General features: G+C 42.1%; 1 protein-coding gene across 2 annotated transcripts in view; it reads left to right on the top strand.

Annotated features, from left to right (window-relative positions):
• Positions 1–2199, top strand: part of LCBK1 (long-chain base (LCB) kinase 1) — a 44191-nt gene extending 41992 nt beyond the window's left edge. For both annotated transcript variants that reach the window (XM_088977257.1, XM_088977258.1), the window contains exons 9-10: positions 529–1469; positions 1736–2199. In XM_088977257.1, coding sequence (XP_088833383.1) covers positions 529–1469; positions 1736–1882 — 1088 coding nt within the window. In that variant the 3' untranslated portion in view covers positions 1883–2199. The remainder of the gene's footprint in view (positions 1–528; positions 1470–1735) is intronic.
• The last annotated feature ends 11760 nt before the right edge of the window (positions 2200–13959 follow it).

The raw sequence follows: 13959 nt of genomic DNA, 5'->3' as shown, positions 1-13959 counted from the left end.
CCATGATAGATCTAGTGAAGCAAGTATATGTACCTGTTTAGAGTTTTCTTGTTTTTTTATCATAGCCACAAAAACAGCAGAAACAAGTACGTAGTTGTAGAATTTCTATTAAGGGTTCATTTTGGGTTGGGTTAGCCCAAACCCTACTCGATAAAAAGTAGGAATGCATGTTTTGATGCCCCATCCTCAGGATGAGGTACTTGCTCATAATAAATATTAGGAATGCATGTTTTTCACTACCACCTCCCTGTTTTATTTTGTTAATTTTTCTTGCTTTAATATTTTGGCTGTGCTATTCATCATAATCGTAATTGTCTCATCAAAAGTTCGTCTCTAGTAACTTGAGATGTCATAAGTATTTAATCTTGACCAGTTGCTGCTTATAATTTATTGTAACTCCTAGAATGCAGCTTTATATCAAAATCCACATGGTTTCACAAATGTCGCTATTTCTTATAAATAAGCCTGGGCGTATTAGCACTTCTTGGTCTAGAAAAGTTAATATATTTATGTTTCCTATTTGTACAGTGCTGGAACTTTCTGAGAAGTATCAGAAGCGCTTTGGTCCATTACGCTATTTTGTAGCGGGTTTCCTCAAGTTCTTGTGCTTGCCAAAATATAGTTTTGAAGTGGAATATCTTCCTGCATCAAAAGATGTGCCTGAACCTGAAGATAATATCCCAACTGATCATGAAACACTTGACATGTCAGACCTGTACACAGACATCATTAGGAGATCAAATATGGATCGTATTCCTAGAGCTTCCAGCTTATCAAGTATCGATTCTATCATGACCCCTAGTCGAATGTCTGAAGACCTGGACACCACAAGCAGTACATATGCTAGTGCTGAGCCATCTGAATATGTGCGTGGCCTTGATCCTAAAACAAAACGCCTATCTTCTGGGAGGCGCAATGCTATAGCAGAACCAGAAGTTATCCATCCTCAGGTACCACTTTCAACAACTCCTAACTGGCCCAGGACGAGGTCAAAATCAAGAATAGATAGAGGTTGGAGTGGATTGGCAGCTACAAATGATCCAACTAGAAGTTCTTGGGGAAATGCTACAACAAACGACAAAGAGGATATATCATCAACAATATCTGATCCAGGTCCCATATGGGATGCTGAACCAAAGTGGGATAGCGAGCCCAATTGGGATGTGGAGAATCCAATTGAGCTCCCAGGACCATCAGAGGATGCTGAATTGGGAATGAAGAAGGAAGTTATCCCCAAGTTTGAGGAGAAATGGGTTGCTACAAAAGGACAATTTCTTGGTGTGTTGGTGTGCAACCATTCGTGCAAGACAGTTCAAAGTTCACAGGTGGTTGCACCAAAAGCAGAACATGATGACAACACTATGGACTTGCTGTTGGTTCATGGAAGTGGACGGTTTAGACTATTAAGGTTTTTCTTGCGTCTGCAGTTTGGTAGACACCTTTCTTTGCCATATGTAGAATATGTCAAGGTATTAATGCAGTCACTTCATTTGATTTAACATGAGAACTTGTACCGGGAATGCTACTGCATTAATGTGAAGATTGTTGTTTTGCAATGTGAATTCTCATGAACCATCGCATTTTCCAAACTATTCCCTTTTATATTTAAACTTCTTTGGAGGAATTAGTAAATTCAAATTGCATGCATCAATTTGACAGATTGATGTTTTTAGTTTCAGTTGGTTTTTTCCAGTTGTATTTGAACCATCTAACTCAAATTTCCATTTGGATGCAGGTAAAGTCGGTGAAGATTAAGCCAGACAAAACAACCCATAATGGTTGTGGCATTGATGGTGAGCTTTTCCCCATCAATGGCCAGGTGGTATCTTCTTTGCTTCCTGAACAGTGCAGACTTATTGGCAGGGCCCCAAGCCGTCACTAATGGAAAGAGTATTGTTTAATATGTTTGCTCGTTTTCACTTCTAACAACGGTATGTAGTAGTGGAATACTCAGAAGCTTCATATACTGAAACACATCCTTGTCCAGTCATTTTCTGTTATTTTCTCTGTAAACTTTTCTACCTTAGTGTGTTAGAAGTCCCTATAAATTTATGCATGATCGTGGAACATTATTATCAGCGAGTCCTGTTATTTTCCTCTCCCTTTTTGTGTCCCTTCCATTGTTGGGTGCAATTGGTGGTTTATCTACATGTATGTGGATACGTGGGTTTCATTTCTATTTTTGATTTGTTTTGTTCATATCTATACTGTAAAGCATTTGTCATTTTATTTTTTTCCTGTTCTTTCTGGTTTTGTCCTTGAAAAACATTTTACTTAGATCTGATCAAATTCATTTTTTCCCAACTGAAACTGATTTTAGGCAACTAAATTGAAAAGATCCTTGACTACTTTGGTCTTAGGATCATTAGGTTGACATGTGGCATGTTGCCATTGGTTGTCATTAAAGTTTTCATCATAAAGGGCACCTTGTTGCGGATGGATTTTTTTATTAAAAAACATGAATCTTAGGGTAATACCTAGGTTATATAGCAACTAGCAACCATCATTCATTAATGGTTGCTATAATTTGGATTAAATAGTATAAGCTTGATATTAGAAAACGTTGAAAAGAAAATTCACAAAATATAGGGGCTGAGCGCCTGAACCTCTGTTTTTGTCCTAGGAAAAGTGTTATATTGGACAAAAATTTATGAGGGTTCAAGACAGAATACACCGCCATGTGTGTTGATTGAACTTTATCAAATTAAAAAATATAAACACTAAATATTTTAGTTTAATAATACCTATTTTATTACTATATTTTCAAAATATAAGAATACAAAAGTATTTCATAACACAAAAAAAAGGTATTTCATAACACCATATGTATGGATTTCAGACACTATGGCTCAGTTTGGAAAGAGTACAAAATGCAAATATGTAATATATACAGTATAAATACATGCAAAATAAAACAAAATATAAGGTTTTGCATTCTACAAATTTGCATTTGTACTCCTTCCAAACTCAGCCTATGTATCGTAATCTTACTGCAGGATAGATTTGGCGTCTGTTTGGCATCAATGCCATTGATCCAGAAAATGGTGACACATCAGTGTCATATTGGAAAAAATGGTACTCTAGGAAATATCAATATGTTTGGAACCGTTTTTTCATAAAAAATTGTTCTCGAAGCCATGCTTTGAAAATTGAGGTGTGGTTTGGAGCAACGCCAAATTTAATATTTTCTCAGATTGGAGTTTGTTGTTAACTAATGAGGACATGTTGTAGCAGTGACATGGACTTCCTAAGTTCCTATAATGGGTATTAGTGCTGAAAACATATATGGAGCAAGATGTGTTTTCATCATGAGAAATGTAATTACAACCGGTGTCGTTAGTTCAATTTCCATTGAATGTGTAAATATTTAATAAAGGTGATAAATATAATTGGGGAAGTCCTCCACGGAAGTAAAACCTGGTTGCATGACGTTGTCTTTTTGGTTAAAAACATTATAGATCCCAATTTTGGGGATTGATATAATTTATTGAATATCACATTGTCAATTACCCTAATCCAATGGCTGCCCTTGGAAGGAAAACATCTTGAATCCATTTTGAGGAGAATACCAAGGCTTTTTGAAAATTTCTATCTTGAATGTCCAATTCTAGTGTTAACCAAACAAGTTCTAAAGTATTATGAATATCTGCCAATATACGACTCTGTATTTGCCTCACTCATACTACAATACCTATACGTTGCAGGGAAAGAAGATGATGATTTTGGGAGCCAGAGATATGCTGTAACACGCTTGTTCACGTCTACCCATATAATTTTAGTCGCATATGGGGAATATCTCATCCTCCTACATAGTATTATGCACTAAGAGATGTTTTCTATACACGGAGGTCGTATGTTGTGAATACATATGGATAGAGTTTTTGTGGGTAGGAGATCCAGAGTTCAATTTGATGCCCACATTAGTAACATCTTTTCACAAATGACAAAAATAATGCATCTGATCGGCCCTTGGTTATAACACATTTACACTTGCCACCTGTACTCTCCAATAAAATTGTGCCACGCCATCTTAACTTTGAATTTCAAAAATAACGGCAATCCACACCTTAGCGGAAATCCGACTCCAAAACGAAATTCATGTATTCTCTCTTTCGTGATCCAATTCAAAATTTCGGATTCAGATATCTTATACCGATTTTATTTTATTGGATCGGATTGAAAAATAGGATATAGATAGAATAAAAATGGTTGAGAAAAATGTTTGTATTATTTTTATTTTTTTGTTTTTCTTTGCATAAACTATTTTAATTTTTTGGGAAAATCAATAGTGCCGGAGAGGCTTTGACGAATTATAACCCGTATGATGAAAATCCACATGATCGGTTATTACTTTTATTGATTGGTTCATTGGCCCCAAAAATATATGACAAAGACAATAGGTTTACATTTTTATTTTTATTTTCAGTCTTCACCTAAGAAAAGGTCTATGAATAATTCATAATTTGCTCCACTTGTAAGAAAAGTTACACCGAGGGAATTTAGGGTTTTAGCACCATAAATATCCTGAGGTAAAATAGCACCCTCATTTCATTAGTTTGCCATGAGAAGTTGTCCAAACAGATGAGAACATTCGAGGCTATCAATGCCACTCCCCTGCATTTCGTGGCTATCATACAGAATGGCTTACCATGGGGAAGAGATCCATGCCACGGCCACCTCCAAATATAATGGCATAATGGCAGCCATAATTGGGAGATTCTCTTTAATTTCTTTTTCTTCTTCCTCTCCCTCCCTTTTGTGTGTGTATGGAGAGAGAGAATTAAAACTGCAACTGTAGATTAGCATCGATAAAGTCAGCAAACGAGGGATACGACCAAATCTCTGATCAAGATTTGTGCCACAGACATGCACAAGGAATGCAAAATTTGTGCCAGGGAAGCCCGAATCTCTGATCATCCTTTGCTATATTCAGCAGAGATTGAAAATGAGAGGGCCTAATTCCCCAGTGATAACAGCAACTGCCACCAACCCAAGCAGAAGGCTGCACTAGGGGTGTCCACGATTCAGTTAACCGAATCGTAGTACCGGTTTTTCCATTTCGCCAAACTGAAACTGAATTGGTACCACCGGTTAACCAGTTCACTGGTTTCGGTTTTTGACTGGTTCGGTTCTTCTGTTTTTTGGCTTTTTATATTTATAATATATATTATATAAATATATGTATAATATTATATTATAAATATTTTAAAAATATATAATAAATATAATATATTTATAAATAGATCATTATAAATATAATATAAGTATATATTTATATATAATAAATACATATTCATATATAATACATAGAAATATGTAACATATATTAAAAATATATAAAATATACATATAAATATATACCGGTTGGTTCGGTTAACCATCAGTTCCAAATCAGTCCTTCAGTTTTTCAAAAATTCCGAATCGATCGGTTCGATTAACTGTATATTTCAGTTTAGTTTTCTCGATTCAGTTCGGTTTTTTGATTTTTCAGTTTTTCATGAACACCCCTAGTCAATGGAACTGGTTTTGGGTTGAATCCCCTCCAAATCAAAATCAATTTGGATGGATTAGATGGGTAAAATGGTTCAAAATATTTATTGAATTGGATTGAGTCAGATTGAATCAATATCCAGTCCATTGATAGAAGATAAGAATATAGGGGTCAATCTAGTTGTGTCGTGATTGCACTGCCTACGAGCTTTAGCAAAAAAATGATCATTAAAGGAAAAGTTTGATGTGTTAAAATAGATTAAGTCCTCACATGATATCACATGCAAATGGGCCAAAACATTTGAGTAATGAAATGCCTATTTGTGTCAAATGGGGCCACTTGACAGAATATATTAAAGTAGTTTTGGACATGGTATACTTAAAAGCAGTTTCGGAAACACAGTTTAGTAAAACCACAGGGCATATTTAAATAGAATAAGCATATATTGCACATCTAACCAATTCAAACCCCAGACCTGCAAACAAAAACTCCGCACACACTTCGCAAGTATGAGAATTCAGCCTCACATTGGGAATATCTCCCATGAATTTAACATAGATGTATGGGAGATATTTCCAATGTGTGCGCACTAGATGTTATGTGTGCAGAGTTTTTGCTTAGAGGAGATCATAGCTCCTTATTAATAACATAACATGAACATTGCATGTTTTCAGATTTAACACCATGGCACAAAGTACATTCATTCATGTTCATGCAGTGGCTGTGAATACAGTGTGAACACCGTTTTGTGAGAACTGTATATAATACCATAGTATAACATGAATATTGCTTACACCATTCTCACAACCACTTGCAACCGTGTATTGGCAGTACTTGTATATATTTATTAATGGAGAAAGGTTTCTCATGCAGTGGCTGTGTATATGATGTGAGCACTGTTTTGTGAGGACTGAATCCGATCTCTTTCAGCATGGATGACCCAGGTCCCAAAATAGAATTTTCAATTCAAGAAAGTTGTATGTATGTATCAAAAAAGTACGAGCTTCATGTCTGTATATTGGCCGTAAATGTTGATTCACGAACCAAATCACATGTTAAGGGCTCCAACTCCAACTGCTTAAACTCTTTTTAACACTATAGCAACCACGTGCTTAAAATTGCACATGAACTTGGAAATAATTGAGACTTCTCGTTAAAAAAGAAAAAAAGAAACAGTACGGTAGAAAGAACCATCTTCCACATGAACTGCTTTTCTTCTTGCCGGTTCCAAAAGCAAATAAAAATCATCGAGTTTAAAAAGATGTCGTTTCTCAAAGCAAAGGTACAGAAACATTTCGTTAGTTGTATGTGTTTTTGGTTTTCAAATGTTTGAAGAGTGAAATTTTGTTTTTGTTAAAAAAAAAACATAATTTTGATGGTTTGAATTGTTTTTGAAAATAAGATTATTTTGTTTTCACTTCCCTAAACAAAAACAATGTTAGAAAATATGTTTTTGTTTTGGGTACGTTGATTATGATATTCGAAAGACATGATATCGGAAAAACTTGTGATCAATCGACCAGTATCATAAACATCTTAAACCAATTAGGCAGTATTTATCAAAATTTACGTGTGGGTTTTGATTGGTCAAAGTTCTTCCCGTACCATGTCTTACTGGTATCATCTTTTGTTTTTCGCTGAATGGCAATTTAAAATAAGTGAAATCAAAAGCATTCACATTGTTAAATACTCCCTTAGGTTTTATGTACTTGATAAAACCTATCCTATAGTTTGACCCTTATAGTTTGCAACCCTTTTGCTTAATTGACTTTCATCACGAAGGTAATTCTCATATCAACCTTTTATAGGCTGCATTTGTTTTTGGTGTAAATATGGACCGGTGTAAAATTCCACTCCCGGTCTGTATTTTCACGCGTTTGTTTTCAGTGTAAGTTTTACATCGATAATCGATGTAAATACATACTACATCAATTATCACACTTTAAAAAGGTCCAATGGTTCACTCATTTTAAACCCATCAGTGTTGAACTCCATCAATGTGCTTTTACATCGATAACAATTTACACAGAAAATCATGGTTTTTTAAACTGAACCGGTCAGGGGTCCTGTTCGAACGATTGGACCATTCGACCCGAATGACTGGCCCGTTCTACCAAAAAAATTAAAACATTAAATATTTTGAAAAACGGTCAAAACCATTCGAATGATTCAGACGGTTCGAACGGTTAACCGGCCGATTCAGCGATTTTCTGACCAAAATCAACAATTTTGGGGAAAAAATCGGGTTTGAGGAAAAACAAAACCGATCAGATGACCAGTTCCCGGTTTTTCCGGTCCGATTGTCTGGTCCAGTTCAGTCCGATTTTAAAAACCATGCAGAAAACAAATACAACCTTAGGGAACAAAACCCTTCCACCGAATTATAACTTGGCTTGGAGAAGGCATTGTGTGCTCTAATATGCATTTTTGGAATAAAAACCCTAGACCCATGTCCTTTGATATTTCCACAAAAGGAAAATTGATTAAGTAGAGCTGTTGCAAAATTATAGTGGATGTTTTAGTAACAAGCAAACTAGAAAATAGATTGAAACTAGTGTATTAAGTAAATGACTCTAAAGAAAACTCCATTTCGAAGTAAGCGTGATTTGCCTATAGCTCCATGCTCAACAGAGTATTGATCCTCTTACCATATCAACACTTACTGCTCAGAAATTGAGATCTATCATTTGCCCTTTTATCACTGATTGGCGGTATATCAGGTGTTTAGGACGCCTCTAAAAGGCTGTGTGAAAAACAAAAGGCAAATGCTAGCATGTGGAACTTAATGATATTAGAATGAAGCGATTCCACCAAGTTTGTAGCTGAGGTTTTTCACTTGTCCTATAAAAAATAGGGATAAGAGTGCAGTCAGTATGCGTCCCACCTGTACGGTGTAGCTAAGATTTATGGGGATGAATTGAACAGTAAAAATTCCTAAAAATATATATATTCAATATATTAGTAGGATTGGTGGGGGAGGGGGGAATTAAGGTTTTAAAAACTGGACCGGACAGGGAACCGTTTTGGCCACTGCTTTCTGAGTCAAAGGTCCAACCATTATTCTGATCATAGAATATCAATTATACCACCCGAGTCAACAAATTGCTGACCAAATCAACAATTTTAAGATGAAACGAAACTGGTTGTCTGAATGATTCCCAGGTGTTGCGGTCTAACCATCCAATTTGGTCCGGTTTTCAGAACCATGAGGGCAAGTGCTAGTGAAGTCTTTGAGCTTGAGGAAAAAAAATGGTTGCTACATGATGGTTAGCTACTTTCACTTTTTAAGGATGGATGACAATGCCATCTCATACAACGAGGTAAGGATGAAATAAAGCCATGAACTTGAGCTGTCCTTGTCCAAATATTCTTGGAGGCTTACAAGAATAAGCTGTCATCCCACATTGTCTTTGACATGGTTTAAAATAGATAGATAGCACCGAGGCTTTTGATCTCGATACCTGATGGAGCGCGATCCGGCTGGTCTTAGCTGTCCACTGCCATGCTTCTGAATTCGGGGTAGCAGGGGACCTGAAACGAAAGAGATGGGAAAGCTCTGGGGGGAACCCGGTGTAGAGGCTCCGAAGCTCAAGTTAGAATCCTTCAAAAGCAAGGTAATACCAGATAGCGCAAAGTTTGCATACCTCCGTTGTCGGGGGGCAGGGGGCTCTTATAGTCACTTCATGTACTCGTCCCGAGGCCCTTGTCAAATCGGGTATGATTACCCTTGCGCTTGTCAACTCGGCCGTCGTCCCTTCTGTTGAGACAGAACCGTCTAACTGGAGATGGCGGCGTCAGTGGCGGTGGCAGGTGGCCGTTTAGAGTGCTGCTGCCAAACGTCAAATCCCAAGTCAGTCAGGCGTGGCGTCCTCGGGCACGGACTTCCCTGGTGTCAGGCATGGTACGACTTGTTTGGCTTTGGCGCCTAGAAGATGATGCGAAGTGCTGAGCGAGGCGGTCTTGGGCTCGGAGGTAACCCGGACTGTTACAAGGTGGGTCAGTTCGGCGAAGTGTTCCGAGCTGTTACAAGGTCAGTTCGGCGAAGTGTCCCGAGCTGTTACAAGGTCAGTCAGTTCGGTGAAGTGTCCCGAGCTGTTACAAGGGTCAGTTCGGCGAAGTGTATCCCGAGCTGTTACAAGGGTCAGTTCGGCGATGTCTATCCCGAGCTGTTACAAGGTCAATTCGGCGAAGTCTATCCCGAGCTGTTACAAGGTGGGTCAGTTCGGCGGTGTGTCCCCTTGTCCCCGCCTAGGCTTGGCCCCTTCTGCTGAGCTGTCGTTTCTGCCATGTGTCACATAATGAAGAGGTCGGGCCAAATCTTCCTTCATCAATTGCCCCCCACTCCTTGCGCCGAGGGCCTTGCCATGGTGCGGGGAGTTTTCACGAGGTGGTTGTAGATTTGTCCCGTTCTTCAAACCTTCACTGTATGAGATGCTTTTGCTAGGGTTTTTTCGGTTTTCGAGAAGGCAGGGAACGTGCTTACTCAAGAACGCTAGTGGTTGTGACCGTGCGTTTTAAATTTCAAACCAACTCGCGCCGCTGGGACGTGACAGCGGGTCATTTCAAAAAGGCACGCCACTGCTGTATGTGCGTCGTCGACTGTGCGGCGCGTCAGCTTCGAAAAAGACACGTGTTGAAGCGACGTCGGTTTCACAAAGACGTGCTGACGTTTCCCTTTTTTCAGAAAGACGTGCGCCAATCACGTCTCGACTTTAAGGGTTGTGCGGTCGGTAAGAACGTGGGCCATCGGATCGTCTTCAGTCTACATAGTCGATTCTTGGTTACTGTAGCTATAAATAGTGGGGGACCCCGGTTGGTTTGTCACTTCTGCGGTTTGTCTACTGAGTTCGCGTCCAACCTTTCAACTCGCGTCCAAATCTTTTCTATCTCGCGTCAAGGCTGGTTATACAATCTTCACGGTTCTTTGGCTTGTTCTTCAAACTTCCCGGTGAGTACTTTCTTGAATCTCTTTCCCCCAATGTCTAGCTTTGATAGCTCAGACGATTCTTCGAGTAGGGCCGACGTAGGTTCCACCAACCGAGCCGTGTCCCCAGACTGCCTCAGTGATCCTGAGGTGGAGCTTGAAGATTATGAACCAGTGGGCCGAGTCGCTTCGGGCAGTTTGGCGTCTACCTCCACCGAGGTCAGATGCTAGACAGGTTTGGTCCTTCGACCATGACGCCTGAGGGGCTTCAATCCATACTTCTGTCCTACAATCTTCCTGGGGGGTACACATATTTCATTCCTTCGGGTAGCTTTCCTTGGGAACACGGTCCCGATGAGATCGTGACTTTTCGAGAGCAGCTCGCTGCAGGGTTGCGACTTCCTTTCCATCCCCTTCTCGTCGAAGTCATAAACCACTTCGGTGTCACCATTGGCCAGCTTCATCCAAACTCTATTCGGAACCTGGTGGGGACGATATCCCTTTTTTGCGAGCAGAACTTCCCCTTGGACTTAGAGATATTCTCCTCTATCTTGATGCTCAAGAGACAGGCGGGTCCTCTTCCTGGGGGGAGACGGGCGTATTACCTTTACTCCTCGCCAGGGTTTTAAGCTTCTGCACGATCTTCCTAACAAGGTCTCAGCGTGGAAGCGGGACTACTTCGGCGTGCGAAGTGCACAAGGATGGCCCTTTCAGACCGGGTGGGGTGAGGCCGCTCCCGACTTGGGCGTAACTCTTGATAAAGAGACGGTGAAAGGTCTCCGGTAGTGGGCACGGCAAGGCTTAAAGTGCCACCACTACTTAACGGAGGCTAAGCTTTTTGCAGCCGGCCTGAGTTCCGGTAGGTTTCTGGCTATGCGGCTTCTTTTTTTTTGTTTTTGATGTCGAACTCGTTTCTGTAGGTGTGATGGATGCGGAGAGAACTCACGGCGGGCGTTTGTTCCAAGGTATGAAGAGGAGGAAGCAGGTCGCCAAGCGAACTTGTAACGAGCTGCCCCTGGATGAGGAGCCCCAAGCCCCAGACCATACGACGGAGGATCTTCCCAGGGAGCCCGAAGTGACTCCACTGGTGCACGAGACTGCCGGGGCGCCTTTCGCTGAGACCACTCATACAAGCGCTCCTGCGTACTCAAGTGCTCCTCACTCCGGGTCTGCTCATACGCGGTCTGGGCCCTCAGGCTCGAGAGCTCAAGGGGAGTTTAGGAGCGTGTTGATGCCGAACTACGCTCTTCAGAAGAGTAGGGACGCTACTTTCCCCGAGGAGGTCGTGGCGTGGACTGATCTTCCCTTGAATCAGGTCGCTTGCCGCGCCGTAACACATGCCATGGTGGTAAGTAAGATTCTGTCTTATTTAATTCCTTTGCTTCTGTTGTCTTTTTGCTCACTTGTTTCTTTTGGTAGGTGAATTCTTCGATTCATGCCTTGGTGGCCCAAGTGGAGAGGAGCTCGCGACAGGCGCGAGCTGCTGAGGCTGCTGCTCATGCTTCTGAAGAAGCTTTCCGTGCTGCAGAGGAAAATACCCGGGCTGCTGAGGCGGCTGCTTATGCTGCTGAAAAGGCTGCTCGCGTCGCGATGGCCAGATAGGCGAGGTCTCAGCGTGACGCCGAGGCCATGGGGGTAGTTGTCAAGCACACGGCGGACTTGAAGTTGGATTTGCAGCATCAAGTCGAGTATCTTCAGGAGGACATTAGGGAGAGAACACAGATTTTTTCCCAAGGCATTGAAGACGCCAAAAAGAAGGCAGTTGAAGACTACATTGCCTCCCCGCGTTTTGACGATCTGATGGTGGACTCTTACAGGAGGGGGTTCAAGTTGAGCCGGTGGATGATCCGGAATACATATCCCGACCTCGATGTAAGTGCCATAACCACTTCACGCATAACTCAGGAGATGGCCAATGCTGCCGATGGCGAGCCGGACTCTAAAGGAGAGGCAGGGCCTTCGGGTGTTGTTGAAGTGCCTTCCGATGGCGAAGAAGTGGCTCCGGGCATGTAAATTTTTTTCTTTTTTTTTGCCAGTGTATTGTTCCTTGCAATAGAGTCTTTTTCCCCTTGCTCATCTTCCCCGAGCTGTTTCTTTGCCGGGTTTTTTAAATTTCCGTGGCCTTTTATGCCGCGAACTGATTTTTGCCGAGCTGATTAATGTGCTGAAGTTCCTCGGCTTGCCTTGTGGCACATGGCCTGATTTCATCCACTTCGCTAGGTGGTTTATAGGTAGTATCGCCTCAAGTTCACGATGTTCCACGTTCGGGGTACTCGTCTGCCTTCCAAGGTTTCGAGTTCGTATGCGCCCCCGAGCGTTGTTTTTACTTTATAGGGCCCTTCCCAATTAGGTCCAAGCTTGCTGACGCCGGGTTCGGGCACCATAATCTTCCGGAGGACCAGGTCACCGACTCGGAAGCTTCGTCGCTTTACTCTGTTATCGTAGTAGCGAGCTACCTGCTGGTGGTATGCCACTGTTCGGATGTGCGCGAGGTCCCTTACCTCATCCAGTAGGTCGAGGTTGGTGCGTAACTCGTCTCCGTTCGTCCGATCGTCGTATGTTTCTAATCGTAACGTTGGTATTTCGATTTCCGCCGGGATCACCGCTTCAGTGCCGTAGGTGAGGTTGAAGGGGGTTTCTCCCGTGGCTGCTTTTTCGGTCGTTCGGTGAGCCCATAAGACACTTGGTAGCTCTTTGGCCCACAATCCCTTAGCTCGATCTAGACGCGCTTTCAATCCGCGCAGGATGGCTCTGTTCTATCCACTTCGTAAAATAATCTACTGCAACAACTAAGAATTTTCTTCTGCCTGTTGCTGGTGGGAATGGCCCAAGGAGGTCGATGCCTCATTGTGCAAAGGGCCACGGGCTGGCGAGGTATTTGAAGTCAGAGGCAGGTTGATGGTGGATGTTAGCGTGCTTCTGACACTTGTCGCATTTTCTGACGAGCTCGACAGCTTCTGCCTTCATCGTTGGCCAGTAGTATCCTTGTCGAAGTGCCTTTTGGGCGAGTGCTCTGCCCCCCAAGTGTCCGCCGCACAGGCCTTCATGAGTGTCGCGGAGTACAAACTCGGCTTCGGTAGGTCGCAGGCACCGCAAATAGGGGAGCGTGTACGACCGTCGGTATAACCGTTCGTCTATTATGACATATTTGGCAGCCTGGCGCTGCACCCTCTTGGCGGAATTGCGTTCTACAGGGAGGGTTCCGTCTATCAGGAAGCTCTCGAGTGGATCGATCCAGCTCGGCTCTGCTTCTAAGATGGGAGCGACCTCCTCTGTCCCCCCGAGAATACTAGGCCGAGGTAAGTCCTCTATGTACACAGTTCTCATATTGTTGTGACTCGTGCTGGCTAACCGGGACAGGGCGTCAGCCTCAGTGTTTTCGGACCTCGGAATTTGCCTGATGATGTGTGACCGGAAGTTGAGCAGGGCTTCTTTTACTTTGGCCAAATATGCGATCATGGAGAGATCGCGTGCTTCGTATTCGCCGGTAACTTGGTTTACCACGAGCTGAGAATCGCTGCAGATGACCAAGTGTTTTGCCTTA

Source organism: Nelumbo lutea, chromosome 3 (genome assembly GCF_056320005.1).
Source record: "Nelumbo lutea isolate HS-2025 chromosome 3, American lotus-T2T, whole genome shotgun sequence".
Taxonomy (NCBI): domain Eukaryota; kingdom Viridiplantae; phylum Streptophyta; class Magnoliopsida; order Proteales; family Nelumbonaceae; genus Nelumbo; species Nelumbo lutea.
Note: the sequence above shows the minus strand (reverse complement) of the source record. Positions and strands in the feature narration are given on the sequence as shown.